This window comes from Cupressus sempervirens, chromosome 2, assembly GCF_028749045.1.
Source record: "Cupressus sempervirens isolate cs-2001-9-10 chromosome 2, ASM2874904v1, whole genome shotgun sequence".
Lineage (NCBI taxonomy): Eukaryota > Viridiplantae > Streptophyta > Pinopsida > Cupressales > Cupressaceae > Cupressus > Cupressus sempervirens.
The window spans coordinates 768,648,332-768,671,968 of record NC_143119.1 but is presented as its reverse complement, the minus strand read 5'-3'; the positions used below and the strand labels follow the sequence as shown (position 1 = coordinate 768,671,968).

The 23,637-nt window shown below is 35.4% G+C and overlaps 1 protein-coding gene across 6 annotated transcripts in view; it reads right to left on the bottom strand.

Moving 5' to 3' along the window:
* Positions 1-23,637, bottom strand: part of TL29 (ascorbate peroxidase 4) — a 175,067-nt gene that overhangs the window by 47,349 nt on the left and 104,081 nt on the right. For all 6 annotated transcript variants that reach the window (XR_016360218.1, XM_089815486.1, XM_089815488.1 and 3 more), the window contains exon 9: positions 15,270-15,407. Coding sequence is in view for 5 of the 6 variants with exons in the window: in XM_089815486.1 (XP_089671612.1) it covers positions 15,270-15,407 (138 nt within the window). In the remaining variant the exon portion in view is untranslated. The remainder of the gene's footprint in view (positions 1-15,269; positions 15,408-23,637) is intronic.

The window sequence follows — 23,637 nt, the reverse complement described above, 5'->3', positions numbered from 1 at the left end:
AGCTCCAGCTTTAGTTGACTTGGGAGACAGACTTGAGGACTTACATTTTCTCATTGATGATGATTCTTCTACAGTTGTTGCGAGGGCTCACTCTGACCCTCATGTCCATTCTCTACATGATCAATCTGCATAGGTTGGCATGATTGTGGATCCTTATGAACAGCAATTAGTGGACGTCTCTTTGTCAGTCGAGGAGACAGATGGTTCAGTGGAACAGGTTCAACCGACATCCTTGCCAGATCTGCATTCGTTCTTTTCAGCACAGTTGGAAGGGGTGAACTTCAGCATCAGTACAGGGATACTTGAGCAGGTTTCAGGGCCACCATACATCTTCAGGACTATACCTTGGGCATTGTTTCTTCCTAAGGGGAGGAACACCATTCTGCATTCATGGACCAACTTCTTCATTGGAGTAGCTTTCACCTGTTGGCATTATTCTTTTGCGGGGGGAGAGCCTATTCTGTCTCTCTTCCTTCTCTTATTCTCTTATGTATATACTAGATGTATGTCGTAATGGGGGGGTCTTGATTACTCCATCCATCGATGCATCCTCTTCTATCTCTCTTTTTGGGGGAGGGTTTTTCCCATGAGGTTTTCCCTCTTTCCCCACTTTATGGGAGATTGCATTTCATTATGTACATGGGTACCTTATATGGCCTAGTAGTCGGGACCCATTATGCATCTTCATCCTAGTTCGTAAGCTTAAGGGCATTCCCCTAAGTTGCACTTAAGGGGGGGTGTTGGTGTAAATACGTACTTTACTATTTACACTTACTTAAGTATACTCAAGTTGATGCATTATTTAATTATATTGCATTATTTTTATTATTTTTATTTATGAGACACTTAGGAGTTTGTGCAACCTTGTGAGTTGTCATGTTGACAACACAGGAGTATGCACCTCTATTTGAGCACATGGTGTCTACAACACGGATTTGCGTGTCCCACCCTTGTAGATTTGTCCTCACATTACCACACTTACTTCCGTGCTTAATGGAGGATAGTCCATATCTGGTGGACATGTGCTTGGTTGTGTGACACTTCATGGTGCTAACTTCTATGCATTCTAGAAGCTCTCTTGAGGCCTTTATAATCAGGCACTCCTAGTGTACTCTTAGCATGAAGTTATTGAATACATTGTTATTCTGATCATACTCTCTCTATTTTTGGTCTACAGTTGTGCTTGTGTTTGAGTTCTTAGTTCTTGGGTGAATTTTGCCCTTAGGCAAATTCTTACAATGACAAAGAAGAAGTCAAGAGATTGTTGAATAATCTGGCACCTTACTTAAGAAACAAAGTAAGACCATTTCCTTTTATGGTGGGTGAGAAGGATAAAATAAGAAGTGAAACAGTGGAAGCCATAAGTCAGATGATGATAGAATCCAAGGCAGCACCTTCACAGCACCCAAAACCTCAGAAGTGTTAGTAAGCGATGACACAATGCAGATTGATGAGACCAATGTTACCATCAACATTGATGATACTAACCCTTTTGAGAGTTCAGAATAGCCTGAATCTCATGCTGCAAATATTGAAGAACAATTAAAACAAATTGAAGAGGGGAAAAGGTTATTATAAGAAGAGAAGAGGAAAATAGAAGAAGCCAAGAAGAAATTGCTTGAAGAAGAAATGAAGAAAACGAGATTAGAGGAGGAAGAAAAGAGAGAGAGAAAGAAAATGAGAAGGAAGAGAAAGATAAAGAAGAGAGAAGAGTCAAAGAGGCAACTGAGAAGAAGCAAAAAGAAGATGAATCTAAACCTTTTAGTTCATCTACTCCACTTTCGCTTGCTAGCCTAACAACTGATGATGATGATCAAACTGACTTGATCTCATCTTTGTCAAAACTCATTGAGAAGAATAGGAAAGTGAAGAGCCTGCAGAGAACCTTGATGGAGGTTACTGAATGACTACATAGTACTCTGGCAATCTAGCACACAGAGGTAGATGCTGAATAGAGGGCACAAGCAGTGCTAAAATCTTTTGATGGCGAATTTACAAATTTGTTGAATGTTGAAGAATCTAAGGCACAAATTTCACATGATGCTAACTTGTTTAGCACTATTTGTCAAAACATCAAGAACGATTTGATAAGTCTTGATACTTGTATCAAGGAACTTTGGCAATGTCAACTGGATGGAAAGGTATTGTACATCAAGTGTACCTTATCCCACAAGTTAACCAAGGATCTTGATAGTCAGATTGAATGTAAGATGAGTGAGCTAGAAGCTCTATCTAGCTAGATACAACATCCTTCTAGCAAAGTTGATGACTTTGAAGGACAAGTGGCTAGTATTCATTGTGATATCAGAAAATTGGAACTTCGGAAGGAACAAATTTTGAAAAGATTTTCGAATTCTGGAGAGTTTATTGCTCTCAAAATATCTATTGTAGAGAAATAGTTGGAGGAATGTGTCAAAGCCAAGGACACTTATTCTAACTTTTTATATTCCGATCTTAATGCAATTGAGATTGCATCATATGCCCTATGTGCAATTCTCACTTTTGTTGAATCAGCCAAGGATACATGGACAAAAGGTATGAACAATCTTAAGGCAAGTTTTAATGACTATATGAAGATACTATCAGTTTAAGGCAGGTGTTTACAGAGTTTTTGATAGTTTTTGACATTCCGACCTTTGTCATTGATGTCAAAGGGGGAGAAGTACATAAGAAAATTGTAAATAAGGTAAAAGGGAGAAGATAAAATTGTATAAAATCATATTGTAAGGGGGAGCATATGTAAGATGGACAAGTTGTAATAGATAATTAATGTAGTGTTACTTTATTGTTTTTGACAAGTTTTTGATACTTAGCCATTTTTCCCTATTTTGTTGCCATCAATGCCAAAGGGGGAGATTGTTGACAATTGGCTAATGAAGATATGTAATTGTTGTCATTTATGGCAACTCATAATGTACATGCTTATAGGAAACCTCGGAAATAAAGATACTTATCTTTTGGTACTCGAAAAATTGTCTAACTATGAATTCGGCTTATAGCAGTGTATTGTTTTGTATGTAACTTGTTTCTGACATCATATTATGACTAGTGAAGTTAGATGGAGATAGTACACATGTTGATGATGACATGTATAACCTCGGACATCAATACATATTGTATAGAAAAGAGATATTTGTGTTTTACTACTGAAATAGTACATTGAAATTAAAGGAAAAAAATTATTTTGTTTACAAAATAATTACTTGACCAATTAGGGCTAACATCCTAGATGTTTACTCTAAGTTGGAAAAGCATATTATGGTCTTAGCCAACCTAGCAACAATTTGTGAAAAGGCATGGTATTTATGCAAAGGGCATTTTGTGAATTCAAGTGTGCATGAAAGTGATATATTGTGATATGTGAACTTTCTGTGAAAGCGATATATGTTGATGAAGGCACAATCCAAGACAAAAATGAACACAACAAGAAAGGCGGAATATTATTATCAAAACAAAAATGAACACAACAAGAAAGAGGGAATATTATTATCAGAAATGATATGCTATTACATTCAATATAAAAAAAATAGACCCCTCGACATGCCCTATGGGCTTACAGTTTTATCAAGTTCTGGAGAAAACCCTTCTCACAGTACCTTCTCCCAAACTCCACCAAAACTTACCTTTACAATGCTAGAAATGTCCTTAAGTAAAACCAAATTAGGTTTAGGGTTAGGAAAATATTTTAGAATATGCCATTTGGCATCCACCGCCAAAACATAAGGTTCTAGAAAACACGTCAAAAGTCACAGAAGAATTCAGAAATGATAGTCCAACTTCTGGGAGGCATAACTTTTGATCCGAAACTTTGATTGACGAACTGTTTACATTTTCGGACGCTCTATAGCCCTATGGATGGCTTTTCTCGTCTCCCATTTTTCGGGCCCATATGAGGTCGTTTAGTGCCTCAAATCTAACTTTAAAGCACTCTTAGGAGGTCTCCAGACAGCTTAAAAGTGCAATAACTTTCAAACCGTAAAGCCTTTTGACCTGATTCCTTTTCTGAAGTGCTTTAAATTACGAGTATAATCATCCCTCCAACTTACACGTCTAACTCATCATAATCATGGCTTAATTACAAAATAACCTATCTTCTGCATTAGCACATATCCCAAGGTGCTCAAAAATCCTAACCCAGAAAACCAATAGTGGAACTATGAGAGTTGGAATCTTTAATTGACCCAAATATTCAAAAATGAAAACACATTAAACAAAAACTAACACTAAGCATATTTTTGGGTGATACGGGATTGCCCTTACACCATTGGATGCTCCTGCATCATATGTGAAGTTGATTTTGTGATCCAAGATCGAACTAAGGAAGAATCTATATTCTTGAAGACTGATTACTTGTTTAGGCAGTGAGCTCCTTTTGTAATTGGAAGTGCATGTTCGGGCAATGGGCCCATCTTGCTCCTGCATCATATGTGAAGTTGATTTTGTGATCCAAGATCGAACTAAGGAAGAATCTATATTCCTGAAGACTGATTACTTGTTTAGGCAATGAGCTCTTTTTGTAATTGGAAGTGCATGTTCGGCCAGTGGGCCCATCTTGCATCTACTATACTACAACTCCTAACAAGGTTAGAATCTCCTAATAGGGATTCAAAGTCTCCTAACAGGGACTCTCTATACTGAATTTTCTTATTGATTCCTAACAAGGTCCATCCTCTAACTAGGAACATATATATATCAGTATATTATCTAGCGGGTATCATCCCCACTGGGGTTTTCCCTTGGCCAGAGTTTCCCTAGTTAACAAAATATGGTGTTATGAGTTATCTTTGTGCATGGTTATTGTTATTGTTAAGCATTACTTTATTACTTTTTTTATGTATGGTTCAAAGTAATAAATAATATTCAATTGGCGTCTAAAGTTTGTAAATTATTGATCCACACCCCCCCCCAGTAATTCATATTTCTAACATGATTCTACTTATGGTGTGATCATCTCTATTGTCGTTCTTGATTGGGTGGAGGTTGTCTCTTTATCATCTACTAGTTATGATGCTCACTCTCCTATGCTTCCTCCTTTACCTTCTCAGACTCTTGATGGCCTGCTACATCTATTGGCCCTACCAAATCTTTTAAGATTGGGTCTCATTAGATGTTTGTGGTACTTATTATTAATGGTTCTTACTTGGCATCTTCAATGTCTTTCTAGGATGAAGGTATTTTGTTTTGGATTTGATTTCTTGGCAAAATGTTGCTTGGAGAGTGGAAGAGGGTTGGCCAACGGTTAAAACTAAAAAATCCAAGTCTCCTTAGTCATTGTTTGATATGACCATTTGTTCCCACAAGGGAAAGATAAAAGGGAAATTCTACTGATGTTTACTTGGCTTGGGCTATATGTAGGGTTATTTTTTCCTTTTGTTCATGCAACATCTTGTGTTTGTGGGGAATGTTTATGTGGCTTGCCCTCTACTCTTGGTTTGGTCTCGTCTTGTTCTTGCCTTCTCTATCTAGTGAGTAGCCTTGAATATCCTTATTTATAGGGTTTCAGGTCCCTTCAAACCTATTTTGCAAAGGGTTCCATGGTCCCTTCAAAACACATTTTCACTTAATCAAAAGGTCATACAAAAACTTCATATTGATCATCATTGATATTTTGTAAGTTCTTATAAATACATATCCATTTTTACATAGCCTCTTGGTCCTTTAATAAGATTATAAAAGGGAAGATTTCTCCCACTCTCTTTTTGGGTTGCCACTTGCCTTGCTACACCTTTTTTCGTTTAAGTCCTACTTTCCAAGAGTCGTGAACTCTACTACTAGTCTCCATGTGTGGCTAAAACTTTTAAATGTTTTACATGATTGTCAACAAAATTTTGTTTCTCCAATGTACGTAGCACTTATCTTTTTTCTTTCCCATTCAACATAGAAAGCTCATAAATGTTTAAAAATCACAAATATCCACAAAATGCACATCATCATAAAAAGTGGTTTGATCAAGTTTGAAAGCATTTTCACCAATATCCACCAAGAAAATAAATGGCCTACGATTTAAATGCTTGATAATCTTTTCTTGTCTTGGCTAACCACATTGTATATGGACTATCTAGAGTTTGTGTACCTTCCTATGTGGGTGATGCATTCGCTTGTATATGTTGGTGAATTTTCTAATTATTTTTCTACTTTTACAAAGATTAGTCTACTAGATTTCAATGATTTTGATATCTTTGCCACCTAAAAAATTTCCCCTTCTTTAACTTCTTGTTGTTACAATGTTAGATCAAATGGATTTGAAGGTAAATAACCTAAATATGTTTCAAAGTGTGATTGATTTGTTCAATATTGTACAACCCTATTGAAATAGTTGAATTTAAAAAAGAGATTCATTACAACAACCAAGTGAGAAATAATTAATCTTAGAGCCCACCAAAATTTAATACACAATTAATGTAATGACATCAAACCTATATGGACTGACATTAACAAAATCATTTCAGCAGTTATAAGGCCTTCGCATGGAAAAATATATTGTATGCAATTATGGGGATTCAACATATCAGTTGATCATACATCCTACAAAATCATAGCATAAAGAAAAATCATCAAAACATAATAAGGAAGAAAACAGTGCAAAATTTGGACACTTCATATAAAGAAAACATTGCATTTAAAAATTGAAACTCTTATGAGTGTGCACGTATATGGAATCATGACACACAATACAATCCCAAAAAACTTTGAGAACACAATGTTACAGTTACACTTGAAACCCCTAGCAAGTGGGCATGCAATTGTGATTACAACATTTTTCACAATCCAAAACAACATTGAGTAAACAATGTTTAAAATTTTGAGAATGATAGACACTATCAATAGAAACAATTTTTTCCATCCTATACCCCTTCACTTTTAACCTACAAAAGAGCTTGTGTAAACTATGTGCTCAAGCAATCACAAAATGAAGATAAATATGTCCATCTCATGAGCTTGCAAAGTCTCTTGGGCTTATGTTTTTGTTCAAAGTCAAATAATAGTCATAATGGAGGGAAGAAAAGATTGTGATACATGATGACCCTAGTTAGTATAAAGAAAACCATGTCAGGACTATTTTATTTGGTATGTAGAGATAGGGCTATACAGAAAATGAATACTCATCTTGAAAAAATAGGGAAAGAAAGTACAAATAACATAAAACAAATGGAAACAAATATTAGGCACCTTTGAGAATTTTACATGAAATTGTTGACATTTTTTTCACCATTTATCCCTTTACAGATAATCGATCAGAGACATCTTTCGTTGGATAAGTTATGTAGTTTTCGGCCAAGAAAAGTTATGCATTTTCGAGCTTTCTCGGGTGCATTTAAATATTGTACATTTCCAAGCGTCAAAGACGCTGGTCGAATAATTTGCTTGTCAAATGAATACTTTTTTGCTCATTTGACATTCGCAAGTCAAAACGGTGGTGCATTTTCGTGCTCTGCCTGCTATCACAAGTCTATTGTGTAGAATGAATTTCATGTTGCGATGATGCACAAGCCGAAACTATTGTGCATTTCCATGCCTGCGTTATTTTTTCCTACTGATTGTGATGCAACCCAAGAGCTCAATACTAATGGTTGAATTGTGTTTTTTGGGTTCAACATGTGACGTAAGTGGTTGTCCTTCCTTTGTTGCCACTTGCAAAGGGTATGGCATGATTTTCTTGGTTGGGGAAGCATTTATTGGCCCATTTTCTATCAATTCATGAGCAGATTTGTGTGTAGAATCAGATTTTTTCTGATTTTTTCTTGATTTGGACTCTATAATCTTAACTGAATGAATTTCATGTTGCGATGGTACACAAGCCGAAACTATTGTGCATTTCCATGCCTGCGTTATTTTTTCCTACTGATTGTGATGCAACCCAAGAGCTCAATACTAATGGTTGAATTGCATTTTTTGGGTTCAACATGTGACGTAAGTGGTTGTCCTTCCTTTGTTGCCACTTGCAAAGGGTATGGCATGATTTTCTTGGTTGGGGAAGCATTTATTGGACCATTTTCTGTCAATTCATGAGCAGATTTGTGTGTAGAATCAGATTTTTTCTGATTTTTTCTTGATTTGGACTCTATAATCTTAACTCCAGTTGGTTGGAGTTCAAACTCAACTGCTATAATCTAAGTTATGCCTGAACTCTTTAAAAGGAAGCTTTGTACATATTTTGTAGGTTCTTCTATGTTGGTTCTTTGCAGTAGCATTATGCTTTGCAACTGTAACTTCCTACTTTTACATTGCATAAATAGAAATTTCAGCTTTACCTTTTCTCACATTCAATTGCATGTACATATTTTTGCCTTATGTTGAATGCTCCTTTTGTCTTCCTAGTTTATATGTTGTGTCAAATATTGTCATGAATGCCACATTGTGAGAGCTACTTTCGATGTGTCATTATATTGATAATGACATGTATATGAGTCTTAGGGTGATTTAATAGAATTGAGATTTGTGTATTTGATCTTTTTATTTATGTTGTGTATTGTAGGTAGAGGTAGTAACCAAATTTCAATCTGGTGCATCGCCTTTCCCTTTCAGCATTTTAATTTATGCAATCCTTCTCTGTTTCCCTAAAAAGTGTTGTAGTTAGGTGCATCATGATTGTAAGGAATTCGGCCTTCTCTAAAGATTCAGCCTCAAAGCGCAAGTCATACACTTGGAGGTTGTTTCCATGTTACACAAGGTCACTTGAGGGTCGTACCTCAAGCAAGGGTGCAAAATTTTGTGTCAACAAAAACCCTTACTATAAAGGCACATTTTTTTTCCAGAGAATGACCATGAAGAAACTAAAAAAAATTTTCCCATATTTGGAATTTGGGTGTAGTGTCAATAACGATAAAGCATAAAATGGATAAAAAATTAAGGAAAGTATGATTATTATAGAAGGTTGATTGAAAAAGATTTTACAAACTACTCAAAAAATGGATTAGATTATGGTGGCAGCTTGCACAAAAATAATTAATTAATTAATAATTTTCTACATTCCTATATTTACAATTTTAGGAACCCTTTGGAGTGGAATTTGGGGAAATTACCAAACTAAAATGAACAACTTGAAAAATGGTGTAGAAGCACCCAAAATGCTAGCATGCCTCCATGAGTCCTTTATGTTTTAATTGTTGTCAAGATCATGAATAAGGTCCTTTGGAAAATTTTGAAAGAATTTGTAGCCAACTCATGTGTGTTTGGGAGTCTTTTTGACCATAAACTACCTTTGTTGTCCCAAGGGAACCAAAGGTGCAATTGACACAAAGACAATTAGACGGACCTAGAAGAGATCCACCCAAACCATGCAATTGAAATTAACACATCAAAATCAACAAAAAAGAGATCCCCAAAAACTCATCAATGGAATGGAAACATGCAACCTTAGAATTTCTCACTAATACAATTTCCTAATTTTACATCAAATTGGCCTGCAACATGTAGCTTACATTCCAGGCATACATGTCTAACTTATAAACAAAATCTAGACTTTAAGTCCTTCAAACCCTCAAGAGTATGCAACCAAGAAACCCTCCCAAACAATAACAAATGCCCCAATATATAGAGCCTTCGCAAGAAACATTTCAGCCCAAATCAATCACATTTTCCCAGGTAAAGAAATGTAATACCAAATATAGCAGAGGACCCAAATCATAGGGATCTTGATGCCAAGTTGTTGAAATGTAGCACGATCCAAGAGAGGCATTGGCTTAAGATGAAGGAACATTATGATCTGAGCCGCAAAGCTTCATTGATTGAGAAATAGCTTCACCAAATTGGAAAACTCCAATTCATCATTAGAACATGAAGGAGAAATAATCTCGAGCAAGAAACCAAGATATCTCCACAACAAAGTATTAGATTAAGATGAAAACCTAGAAATAGGTAAACTTGGTGCCCAAAACATACCCTAAGGTTCGTAACAACAACTAAGCCAAATCAAATGAATGCCACAAGAAACACATAAACTAACAAATTGAAAAGATAATATTTTTTTGATAATGCAAGATTGCCAACAACCCAAGGATGCTCCTACATCACACACTGCTTGTAAGAAGAAGATATTCCATGAGAGGAACTAATTATGAACATATTGTAGGATTTAGGATTTAAATCCCATGCTCGTTCTTGATCCAAATGTCTTCTTCATCATCAAATTTCCTCCGTTATACCTTTGCTCTTTCTTTTGCCAAAGCCTTCAACTTTATCTCCTCCACACTTTCTTTTCCCTACTTCACACCTGCACATGGTAGTGAGGAATGTTTTCTACATATTTGTTTCTTCTCATATTCTTATTTACCTCTTCTATTGCAAGACCCCATTTGATCTTCTACATAAATTTACCTTCCTTATCATCAGGGTTCAACTTGCTCTCAAATCTACCCACAAGATCCTTATTCACCACCACACCAATCTCTTGTATAGTTGTTGCATTTTGCCTCACCACAACAACGTTTTACACAACTCAAGTTCCTCATCCCCTTCTCTTTCTCCTTCAAGGAGGCCAAAGTAAAATTCTACCATCCTCCTCTATGGTAACTGAGCTTTTTTTGGGGCAATCATTAGTAACTTCCCTTCTGTATTGCCAAGGTCTACCTAATAGAACATTACGAGCACTCATAGACAAGACATCATATGAGACTTCATCTCTGAAAGGATTGATACCAAACTTCACCAACCATCGCTCTTTCACTTCTACCATAGGATCATCTTGTAACCATCTTATCCTATAAGGACTAAGATACCTAAGCCTCTTCAAACCAAGCATTTGTGTTATCTCCTCCAATACTAGGTTATTGGTATTGTCAATATCTACAATAACCTTACAACACTTACATCCTGACATACAAATAGTCCTGAAAAGATTCTTCCTTTGTAAAGGTTCAATGTCCATCTTTCTTTGCTCCATCAAAACTTTCTTAACATAATAGATTCCCCATCTCAGTTTCCAGCATACTTTCCTCAAGTGCCTCAACTATTTGCTTCACATGTTCAATGAAGATCCTTTTATCATTGCTTTTACTAGATCCCTCAGAACACTCATAAGCTCAGTGTCCAATCTTACCCCACTTGAAACATGTACCCCTGAATTCCTTGTTATCACCTACTTTTCTTGTTTCCCTCTACTCAAGTTCCTTATTCCACTTAGGTTAAGACTCTTCTTCAGTTGTCTGCTTCTCCTTTCCTCTAGGATTATTCTGTTGTCTCCTCCTTACCTTCTCTTATGCCTTATGAGCATATTGGTAGGCATCCTCCACTATAGAAACCCTCAACATACTCAACTCACCTTGAATATTAAATCTCATACCATTAATATATCTAGCCACCTTCTCCCTAGATATCTCTCGATGGCTAGATCTAATTGTCATGTTGTAAAACTCCTCAAAATATTCCTTCGCACTTGTCCTTATGCTTCAATTTTTGCAACTCCTTAAACAATTCCAATTCATAATATTCTGGAATAGACGTAGCCTTCATTATTGTAACCATTTGCCTCCACCTAGTGATCTTCATTTCACCATGCTCCTCTCTTTCCTCTAGAAACTCCTTCCAAAATAAGGTTGTATGACTCTTCTACTTAGTTTATGCCAACTATACCCTTTGTGAATCTTTGATATCCCTAGTTTCAAAGTAGTCTTCCAATTATTCAATCCAGTCTACCAAACCCTCTAGATGAGATAAGCGAGAGAATTTATAAACATTCAATATATGACTTTTACTAACTTGTGCCACTACCGTCAACAATCTCTCCTTTGTTGGAACCTCAATCCCATCAATCTCAAGATCTTCAACAGCCTCCTCATATTCCTCCTCTAGTTTTGGATTCCTTCTTGAATCAACTTGAACATTTTGAATTTAATTCTCATCTCAATTCTGAAATCTTCCATAATTTGTTCTAACCTCCTAGGGTTCATCCTTCTTGGCTACATCTCTACCTTCCCTCTATTGCAAGAGCTTCAACCTCTATGATTAGACTCCAAGGTTTCAATTGCCTCCCACTCAATGATCTATTGAACACAACTTCGGCCTACCTCCACTCAGTGATCCATTCACCCACGAGATGTCTTAACAACTCATTCAAAGCTCACAACCATTTGCACTTTCTCTTTGACCCACCTTGCACACATCCTATGCAATTGTGGGTTAGATCCACACTAGTCCACACCACAACAAGAATTCTCACAACTTCACAAGCTTAGGAATGAACATGCTTCATCACAAGAGCGAAATCTTGCTTTGATACTATCTAGCACAAATACAGTTACAAGGACTTCAAAGAGATCTTTCCAAATTGTGCATCATGAGTCAACACAACAAAATCACCACACAAGATCAAAAATGTATTAATGATCTGGAAACATCAATCTTAGAACTTCACATTAATACAATTTTCTCAATTTACATGAAATTGGTCGACAACATGTAGCTTACATTCTAGGCATACATGATTGATTCCCAAAAAAACTCTGGGCTTATAAGTCCTTTGAAGCCTCAAGAGTGTGCTACCAGGAAGTTCTCCCAAACAATGAACAAATTTCCAATATGTAGAACCTTCACAAGAAACATGTCGGCTCAAATCAATCACATTTTCACAAGTAAAGATAATACCAAATATCGATCAAGAGCCAAATCATGAGGATCTCAATGTCAAGTTGTTAAAATGAATCTCCATCCAAGAGAGTCATCAGCCTAAGATCAAGGAACATCGTGATATAAGCCAAAAAGCTTTGTCGATTAGAAAGAGCTTTGCAAGACCAAAAAACTCCAACTGACTATTTGTTAGATCATGAAGACCACATAGACTTGAGTGAGAAACCAAAATATTTCCACTGCAAAGTATCAGATTGAGGTGCAAACCTAGACATAGGTAATGCCCAAGATATACTCTGACGTTTGCAAAAGCAACTGAGCCAAATTGAAGGAATGTCACACGAAACACAAAAGTTAACAAACAAGAATAAACAGAAAAGAAAATATTTTTGGTTGATGTAAGATTGACTACAAGGCAAGGATGCTCTTGCATTAGCATTTAAGCCTTCCATGGAAATTTCGTGATATAATAAGATTTGATTGTCCTCATTTACAAGGCAAGGATGCTCTTGCATCAGCACTTAAGCCTTCCATGGAAATGTTGTGATATAATAAGATTTGATTGTCCTCATTTAAGCATGTTTGAGTCATTGGAGGTCATTATATAGGTGTCTACAAAGGTCGAGGACATTGTGTCCAAAATTGTAAATGTTGTCCAAAAATTGCTAATGTTGTCATATGCAAAGAATGCGAAATTGCACTAATATGTTCCCAATGGTCAGACGGGGATTTAAAAGTTAGTTTGGCAGTTGAGTTTGTCTTCTTTGAGTCTATTTGTGCTTGAGGAACCTTGTTGAAGAGGTTGGAGATTGTAACAAAGGAACTGCAATAAGAGATCACTGTTATTCAATAGCATATTCAGATAATTACTGATTTTTGCCTCTTTTTCATACCTATATGGTCCATTACGGTCTCCTCATGCTATGACATTGATATAGAATGATAGTTATTTGATTTAGCTTCCATTTGCATTTGGTTTGACATTATTTCATTAAGATCTATGAATTTTACAACCATTCTACTATGGAGTGCCTGTAACATTCCATAGCAAGGGTTTGAAAGGAAGGAAAATGAATTTTAGCCATTCCATCAACTGCTTGACCCTGCCACTCAGTGGAATAGCATATTTTAGTGTGTAGTTTGTGTTGGAATATTTTATAGGAGCAGCAGATCTTGTTTGATGGCTTTTCGTTGATGCCCTAGTGGGATTGTTACAAATTTTCCTTGCAAAGTTGAGTGGTTAGAGAAGGGTCTTGATGAAACATTGAAGCGGCCAACCATATAGTGATTCAAAAGGCATGTGCAGACCTAATTCAAGGTGTCTGAAGTGTTGGTGAAGTTGGAGTAGGTTTGGAAGTGGCATTCCATAAAACCCTCATTCAAAATGCCTTAAAGAGACCAAGGGTTTGATGTTTGGGCCAATTGGGGAGCATGGCCAATGCTGAAAATGGTGGAATTGGTTTTTTTTCAACATATATAGACAAGTGGAGAAGGTTTTGGGAGTTAGTGATCGGTGTTTCTTGGGGTTGCTTTGTTAATGTGGCCTTGTTAGGCCTAATTCACCACAAGTCAGTCAAAATTTGAAGCCAATGTTCCAAAAACCAGTATACCTTTATTTCACATGTATTTTATAACTCCGAAAAGGGTACCCACAAATGCTCTTAATTCGTCTAGATTACGTCTGTACAGTAAGTTATGTGGGAAGAACCCTCTAGGTAGGGCTAGAAAGGTAGGTGTGCATTGTGAAGGTGGTCTAATTGAACCAATTGTGAGTGGTTGTAGGTGTTTCCTTGCATTGTATGGGACACCTTGGGTACAAAAAACTCTTTGGAGGAATAGTTGCATTGACTAAAAATGCATTTCATGTTAAGCACGACTGTAGCCTTGGGTAGCCGGTAACAAGTTGTCAAGATGGGTCCTTTCAAAGAACTCCATTTATGAAATCAGTTTTTCCCCTTTATTTGTCTTTTGGTTATGCATTTCGTGTCAAGCACAATTGTAGCCTTGAGTGGTTGGTACCAAGTTGTCAAGATGGGTCATGTCAAAGAATTCCATTTATGAAATCAATTTCACCCCTTTATTAGTGTTTTGGTTCAGTGTACATCTATACCCTTGGTGGCTCTGCATCAAAAAACCATTTTGATCTTGTAAAGCATGAGGCAAGATTTTCAATGCATATTACAGTTTCTAATTATGAGTAAAGGCAAAGAATCTGCACCCTTGACAGTGCAACTTACTAGTCTTCACATTGCCTTTTCAGTTTTCTTGTCATTTGGATGGGTACCATATAATAAGAGATCCTACCAACTTACTAATTGTGTATATCATATGACCTTACAGATTCTCAAGAAGAATCTTCACATTTTACATATTCAATCTTCATTCCCTGTTATCTCTTTTGAGAGATTACTAATCTTTGTAATAATCTCTCATGTGCAATAAAGCTTTCAGTTGCACTGCCTTTAGTAAATAAGTTTAATTAACTCCCCAACAAAAACTTTACTGGCTTAAATATCAATTAAGCTAAAAAATTGTCCCAAAGAATTTTTTTCCTTTGCCAAAAAATGTTGATTAGTGCAAACCCTAGGTGACTTGATTGTTACAAATTGTATAACACCCACTGAATATATATTCTCAAGAGATTTTTTATTTTTCATTATATTTATATAGGGAATTTAAAAAGATACTATGAACTTGCATATTACCTGTCGTGGACCAAGCCCTATATCTACAAATTTACGCTTCATTTCAGCAACTGGTGATTCTTCCCACTTCAATACTTTACCCTCTGGATCAGGTTCATTGGTGTCTGTTCGCCCAAATTGTTTTTCAAACAGCCCCCACTGGACAAAGAATGAAGAATTCTTTTAAGGAAGGATTATAAGAAAACATATATCTTTCACCGCAATGATACATACAACGCTTAATAGCTCAATAAATTAAATCATTTCTTGAATGTGTATGATTAAATTTAAAAACAAAACAAGGAGATGTCAATCCAAACAAATGAAATTATAATAAATAATTTGATATTTCCATTTTGACAAATATTCCTTGCACATACAGGTATATAAATATCTCCAGGTGAAAAAGTGTTTTCAGAAAATGGATACTAATTTATTGCTACATAAATTAAAACAGTTCAAATGTTCTATTTGTATGTCAGATTAACCTCCAAATAGAGAAATGCACACATTAAATTAAAACTAAGTTTACAATGCTACTCTTTCTAGTATTACCCCTCCATTAAGTCATCTTGCAAACTTGTATGTTCGCTTACTACAATTAGCATATTTTAAATCCTTTCCTATTTGATATTTGACAAAATTTTCTATTGAGATACACACCTTCATAAGATTTTGTTATTGTAGAAAACGGATGCAATAATAATCACTTGCAATACTAGTATATCAAAGATTCGAAGAGAAAGAAAATTTTAACAATTCCCAAAGAAAGTACTTAAGCCCAAAAATCATATTTTATTATAATTATGTCTTAATAGGGCAAGATGACCTTAGAATTTGGATTTTGAATTTTATTTAGGTCCTTAAAATCCCTTTTTGTTTAATATTTGAGAGTATATGAAATATTTTGGGAATGAAAGGGCTTCAAAATTTCAAAAGATTTCACCTCGTCGTGAATATTATCTGTTAATATCAACACGAATTAGCCATTGGTGACAGAAATAATCCTGAAATGGTGGTTCTATAACGGGACAATTCACTCAACTACAAAAGCATCTCATACTGCCATAGGATATGCCATGAACATGTCCATGTAGCTAGGTTCTAGCAATATCAATAGACACAAGAAAAGCCAGTCTTCCAATTGCCCAAACAAAGTCTGAAATAATCTAGAAATGGAACCCTACAGAAATGGGCAATGACAAGTTTCAAAAAGCATAAACAAAAATGACAACAAATTTCTCAACAAATTGACACTATATTTCCTACCAACAATGTATGTTGAATGTCAAACCAACAAGATGGCCAAAAAACTGGTGAAAAATGTTCATATAGCAGGGAAACACAGATTTCCAAACATTTTAAATTGAAGCTAATTAGATATGGTGATAAGTTGATAACCATATTTTAAAAAAGGAGGCAACGAAGAACACTTTGACAAATGAACAACAATATCATTAGAAAATGAATACCATTCTCCAAATAGGACCACTTTGACAAATGAACAGAAATATCAGTAGAAAAAGAAAACCATTTTGCTTCATATTTACAGCAATAGAAATCATTTCAAGAATTGTAAAGAAAAATGCAATCAAACAATACAAAGAATTAGCTTCAAGAGCCCAATGTTGTGCAACATTTTCCTCTGTTGATAATTGTTAGACATCCAAATCTAAGAAAATACATTATACCTCTTCGCTGAGCCCCATTTAGCTACTTGACATGCTCTGTTCTGCATTTTCCAGGAGCCATTAGTTTTTGTTGGCCTCTTTTGGATGTTTTGTAGTGCCTATGCAGGGAGTGGTTATATATAGACTTGACTAGCTCCAAAAAAGTTCTGGCAGTAACCAATTTTGTTATACATGTCAATACACACCAACAAAGCATAAGAATTCTAAGAGAGGGAATTTCATTATCCTTTGTTGCTTCACTTGCAGTGCCAGTTCACCTAATAGTTGTTAGTGCCAAACCTACATTTCCCTGATCGCCTATGTATGCACCTCTTGTAGCCAGTTTTAGTGGCCCAAAAACCATGAATGCCTGTTCTTTTTTCATCTTACAATCATTATAATGTTATTTCTGCCACCTAGAGTAGTTTTATTGCTATAACTATTCTTGGACCATAGTCCTCTTGCCCTTGAGATAGAGATGGCTACACAAGTTTAACTTTTTGAAGACTGCAGCAGTCTCAATTTCTCAAGAACTTGGTTTGCCATTGTGCATTTTCCAAGTAAGAGACATCAATTCCTAGATTAACTCTAGATTGGCTTTAAGTTTGACATTTTTTCTTGTTATGTTTGTCCTCATTGTTTTGTCAATACAACTCTTTGATTTAGCTATCTCTTGAGTCTTTTAGTTAGATTTTATAAGGTTTGAATCTCACTTATCTAACATAATAACCTTAGGGTCCCTTAAGACCTTATATTGTCCTTAGTTTGGTCCTAACTCTTAGGCTCTAGTAGGCCACGGAGAATTTCCCTAAGGGTTGTGTTAAATAATAAAATTATAGGAGATAAACATATGCCTTGAAAAACACTATCCCCATGCATTTTGCTAGTGAGAGACTTCAGTTCCTAGATTAATTCTAGATTGGCTTTAAGTTTATATTTTTTTTTGTTATGTTCTTGATTGTTTTGCCACTACAACTCTTTGATTTAGCTGCCTCTTGAGTCATTCAGTTGGGTTTTATGAGCTTTGGATTTCACTTATCTATAGTAATTGCCTAGGGTCCCTTAAAACCTTATATTGTCCTTAGTTTGGTCTTAACTCTTAGGGTTTAGTAGGCCATAGGAAACTTCCCTGATGTGTTGTGTTAAATGATACAATTATAGGAGATAAGCATACACCCTAACAAAAACCATATCCATGCATAGTATAATTCCATTTTCTTAACACTTTGTATATGTATGTTGACTTGTAAATGCAAGGTTTTGCATCTTTACTATGAAAACAAACTACAATGCAAATTGTTTAAGGATATGGATTAGATAACACATTATGTTGTTACGCACATCTAGAATTAGCAATGGTTAAATAGAAAAATATGATTGTGAAGAAGTTGAAATTTTAAAAAATTGGACTAGAAATAAATCAAGGAGCCCAAATTTTTGACTTGGTCTTGGGACTCAACATGGACTCTAGGAAAAACTTGAGATAGACTTGACAAAAGAAAACTCATAATTACACAGAAAAAAAAACTGGTGCATTTAGAGAAAATATGTAATGTCCCTACTATTAAGGTTAGCTCGGGAGAAGTAATACCTAAAAAATAAATGCTAGAATTTAAACAATAATAGATCTAACTATACTATTCTACCCTCTATCCTAACCCCAACCTTAAAAACATCTCCACATCTCCACATTGGGATCAATAACTTAGGATCTTCATGCCTTGAATAATATATCATCAATTCTTGTAACATCCTTGGTTACTTCTCGGTCTTCTATGGAGTGCTCCCTCTAAGGTCCGTCTTGGAAGAGATATCCTCTATTCAAGGCCCTTATCACATATGCATATGTTACCTTCAATGGAATATTCCGGCCTTAAAGAGTATGTCATCCTCAATCCCGTTAGTCACGTGGAGACTAACCTCACATACTGATGGGAGGGAGGTGACACCATATTAAGACCAGTCTCTTCCCTAAAAAAGGACTCTCTTGATCTTAAACCATTAACCATTAAAGCCATGCATGCCAAGCCTTTAGGATTTCATATCTACATATACATATATACATTTGTATATATGTATAGGTATAAATTATCCATATGAAAATACATAAATTCATAATAATTAAACCATTCACAACGTACCTTACTTACCTTTTGCTTGGCCAACATGACTCTCCTTGATTGGTTGGAAAAGAATCCCTCTTAAAATATCCTTCCATTTTATTTTTAATTTGTTCTTCAAAGTCTTTGTTTCCCTTCTTATTAATGAGAAACAAATAAATAAAAATATATTTTGATATGTTATTAAATTCTTTTTTCTCTCCGTTCTTTGATGGATCAAATATAATGTTTGCTCTATGTTCAAATAACAAGTTTACTTGCAAATGACAATGGGCAATCTAATCTTTTTTCTCCCTCCCTCTATTTAATCCACATATATATGCCTTCCCTCTTGTACACACTAGACCACCTTTATTTCTTATCCAATGCAAATGTGGTTGCATCCTTTTACTCTCCTTCAGTGAAAGTGAATTATTTTCTATTTGTTTTTAGATACATTACTATTTCAAGTTCCGTGTATGTTTTTGCTATATGTAATATTCCATTTATTATATTTTCTATTCCATAGATGGCTCCTCTTAATCGCTGACTCATTGATTTAATGGTCATAGTTCCTTGCCAAATTAGTTGCATTTTCTACTCAAATCTCTTTAACCTCTAGGGTCTTGTGCCTAGGAAGAGGTCAATGTACATGGGGAAAGGTTTATTTTGAATTCCTTTTTTCTTCCTTATATTCCCCTTAAATTTCCAACCTTCTACCTTAAATATTCTTTGCTAGAGCCCACCAAGCAGTGTGACCTTTCCTATGCCCACTCATTCGGTGGCCTTTAATCTATCGGGCCCTTACTAAATATGGGTTTAATACTTTTTAAGTTTTGGATCAGTTTAAACCGATTGTTTAATGTTATGCGGGGTCCTTATTATATGTTATTTATTTATTTTAATTTTTAGTGTTGAATATTGATTCCATAAACACTAGCTGTTATATTTTTTTAATTTGAAATTTGAATATTTGAATATTGATTATTATTAAATGTTAGTTGATTAGTATGAGTATTAATAGTGAATATTATTTTTGTCTAATATATTTATTAGAATGTAGTTAATTATTTATAAATTGCTAACAATTTGCTATCTTGTCTATATATTTATCTAATTATTCGATATTAGTGATTTACTTTAATTGGTGTCTGATATAAACATTGATTTAATTATATCAATTTGGTAAAGTGGGATTCTCTTTAGACAATTATTTATTTTATTATTATTATTCAATTATCTTATTTTATTCATCTAATGATCAACTAGCTATTACATATATATGATTTTAATTAATTTATGTTTTAGTGTTAAATTTCATTGTGAGGGGGGATATTACAACATAAAAGTCTAATTTGACTATCAATTTGTCATAATGCAAACATTATATTTGTCACATGCCCCTCAAACTCTCAAAATAAGAAATTTCAGTCACAAAGTTTGTTATGTTCAGTCCAAGCTTAGGACTCGTGAGTCTTGGAGCCGAACTCAACTAAGTACTTGGCTAGACTCAAACATACTCGGCTTGAGAGTCTTGGTCAACTCACCTTGGCTGCGTTGAGAACCCATTAGTTGGAAAAGTCCCACTAAGTAAATGCAAAATCCTCAAACGAAGAGAAGAATAATGACCTTAAACAATGTATACAATACACATGGAGACATTCAAATAGCATTGAAGACAACATTGAATCTACATGTTTGATTTGATTTTTTGGGGTTATCAAACCATATTGCAAACTTGGGATGAGACCCAAGTCATTCCAATGTGAGTATATCTCCAGCTCTTTGCTGGAAATTAAGAACCTTATTGGTTTGTTGTAGGTTGTCTCTCATTCTAGCTATACAAACTATTTTCCATCCATCTTTTACAAATGAAAATATGTAAATATATATATCATTCAGCAAAATTCAATTAGCTTTGGGAGACAATGATTGTTAACTGCAATTTGAGAAATTGCTCATACCTTTTACATCATCAAACCCACATTCTATTATGGAATCGTGCTCTAATGATTTTTGTGGGTCCTAGGGTGCATGTAGAAGGTGTCTCTTATTAAATCACAACATTCCTCAATCATTATTCAATCAGTATTGGTACTCTAAGAGAGTAGATATCCTTAATATCAGCTCGCTTGAATGATATTGGCATAGATGGACATTAACATTCTCAAGTGAATTGTAAAAGAAATCTTGCAAAATTAATGAGATGGACAATCAAGATGTGGTACTTCAATCCCCAAGGGGCGAAATCACCAATTTCAATTTATGGTAGCATGGGTACCTTCATCCTCTATTGCTGCATTTTGTATTTCAATATGTGCTCTAAAGATTAAACCATTTTTCTTGGGTAGACAAAGGCAATCTAGCAATTGCACAGTCGAGTCTGGCTATCAATAACACTTCTCGAAGGTTTAGGAGAGTTTATGGTGTAATATGGATAAATAGTGTAAGTTTAATGTGAAACGGAATGTGAAAATGGAGGATACAAGATTTTAGGTCAAGACCAAATACAGGAAGTGAAGAGAGTAAAACAGGTCTTGAAGTCAAGGGGACCTTTGCATAGGAAGAAATAAGAGAAAAAACCAAGGGAAAACTCTGCAAGAAAAAGGGAAGAAGTAGGTACAAAATTTGGACATTGGAACAAAGGTTTAGACATTGAAATGCCTGGGGGAAGCTTGACAGGAAGATTTGGGGGACGAATTGTAAGAAAAAATAGGGGAACTAGATGTTATGGGTGTTTGGAGGGGATTAGGAGTTTCACAATGATAAGTTGGAATTGATGAAGGGAAGCCTTGTTAGACCAAACATCAGATTTGGATTTGAGACAAGTGCCTACATCCACATTGAAAGCTTAGGAGGATGGAGATAATAGAGATTTGAGGATTTGTGAGGTTTGGAGTGGAATAAGATGAATTTTGTGACAAGAAATGTAAAGGACTATTCTAGCAAGCCACTAACATCTGGAAAACAAGGAAATGTGATTTAGAAATGGATGGGTGGACTTGAGGTGGAGGAAAAGTCTTGAACTACTTCAAATTCTCAAAAATAGTGGAAGTGGAGTAAAGCAAAGCAAAGAATCGCTCAAGAGATCCTATAGGTCTTTCATGCAGAACCAAACACCAAATCTAAATATTTTGTTAAACATTAAAATATCTAGTCCCATGCCAAAAGTTCACAACATTGTGAAAGCAATAGAATATGACCAAAACACTCCCAAACCTAAGATATGTCTCGAATTCTTGGAACTTCTAACATACTATATGAATATGAAGGATAGGGAGGAGCAACTATTTGGTGACTTTTAATCACTTTGACCATGGTAGCCCAAATGAATTTTCCAAGATTGAGTATAACTAACAGGCATATCAAACAAAAGGCCAAAAAATAAATTGAATTTGGGAAAATTTGGACATAGCAAAAGTTGGTTCCAACACATTCTTTGAAAAATGTGTTGGGTGATGCGACGCGCTCCCCTGCCCACAGGTGGTTAATTATGTAGTGTTCCATGTTCACTAACAGTCATGGCTTTTGGTGCAACAGCAAATGGGCCCTACAATTGGTATCAGAGCCAGGTTTTGGCCTGGTCATGGGTTCAAATCTCCCCGGTGCCTTCCCGACCCGCGTAAGCACCTGGTATGCGCGTCGAGGGGGAGATTTTTGGGTGATGCAACGCGCTCCCCTGCCCACAGGTGGCTAATTATGTGGTGTTCCATGTTCACTAACAGTCATGGCTTTTGGTGCAATGATAAATGGGCCCTACAAAATGTACCTTTGGAGGAGAGTGAAATACATCCAAAATATTCTAAATGGAAGATTGAGATACCAAGCTTTCCCCTTCCCACCCGCTCCTTTAGTGGAAATGATTATTGAAGGCTTCAAAAAAAAAATCCTTCCCTCTTGCATAGATGGGGCCTTGGCTAACCACATCCTTTACAATCTTCCAAGCAACTAGAATCTCCATCTCTAAAACCATGATGACATTGCACCACCTACCAAAACTCTCTCATTTCCTTTATCCAATGTATCAACTAATTAATTGTTATATTATATTATTGCAATCTTAAGGACTGTTCCATAATGTTTAAGTTGCTAGGTGATATTTAATGACATCAATGTTTTAGTTAGTGTGGCATAGTTGAGTAAGAGATTTGCATGTGTGGAATATGTAAGTGAACAAATGGAGGTAATATTTACTCCTCTGAAGCAAGATTCACACAGAAGTGCAGATATCAACAGATCAAGATGAAAGGGTAGAATAAGATTGACCCTTTTAGCAACTCACAGTCCATCGTATATGAATCTCTCTTTTAATTTCTTTTAACACTGAACATTCCAAAAAGCTTCATTGTTTATATATGTAATGTCTAGTGATCCTATTGACCCTTTTAGCAACTCACAGTCCATCGTATATGAATCTCTCTTTTAATTTCTTTTAACACTGAACATTTCGAAAAGCTTCATTGTTTATATATGTAATGTCTAGTGATGCTAGATACTTCCATTATGCAAAGGTTGCAGAAATAGATGGAAAATATATAAACTTAAGCTGTAAATATTGCCTGGCAATTTATCTTCCCTTTCTGTTGCTCTCTTCTCTTCTTAGTTTTTGATTTCTTAGAC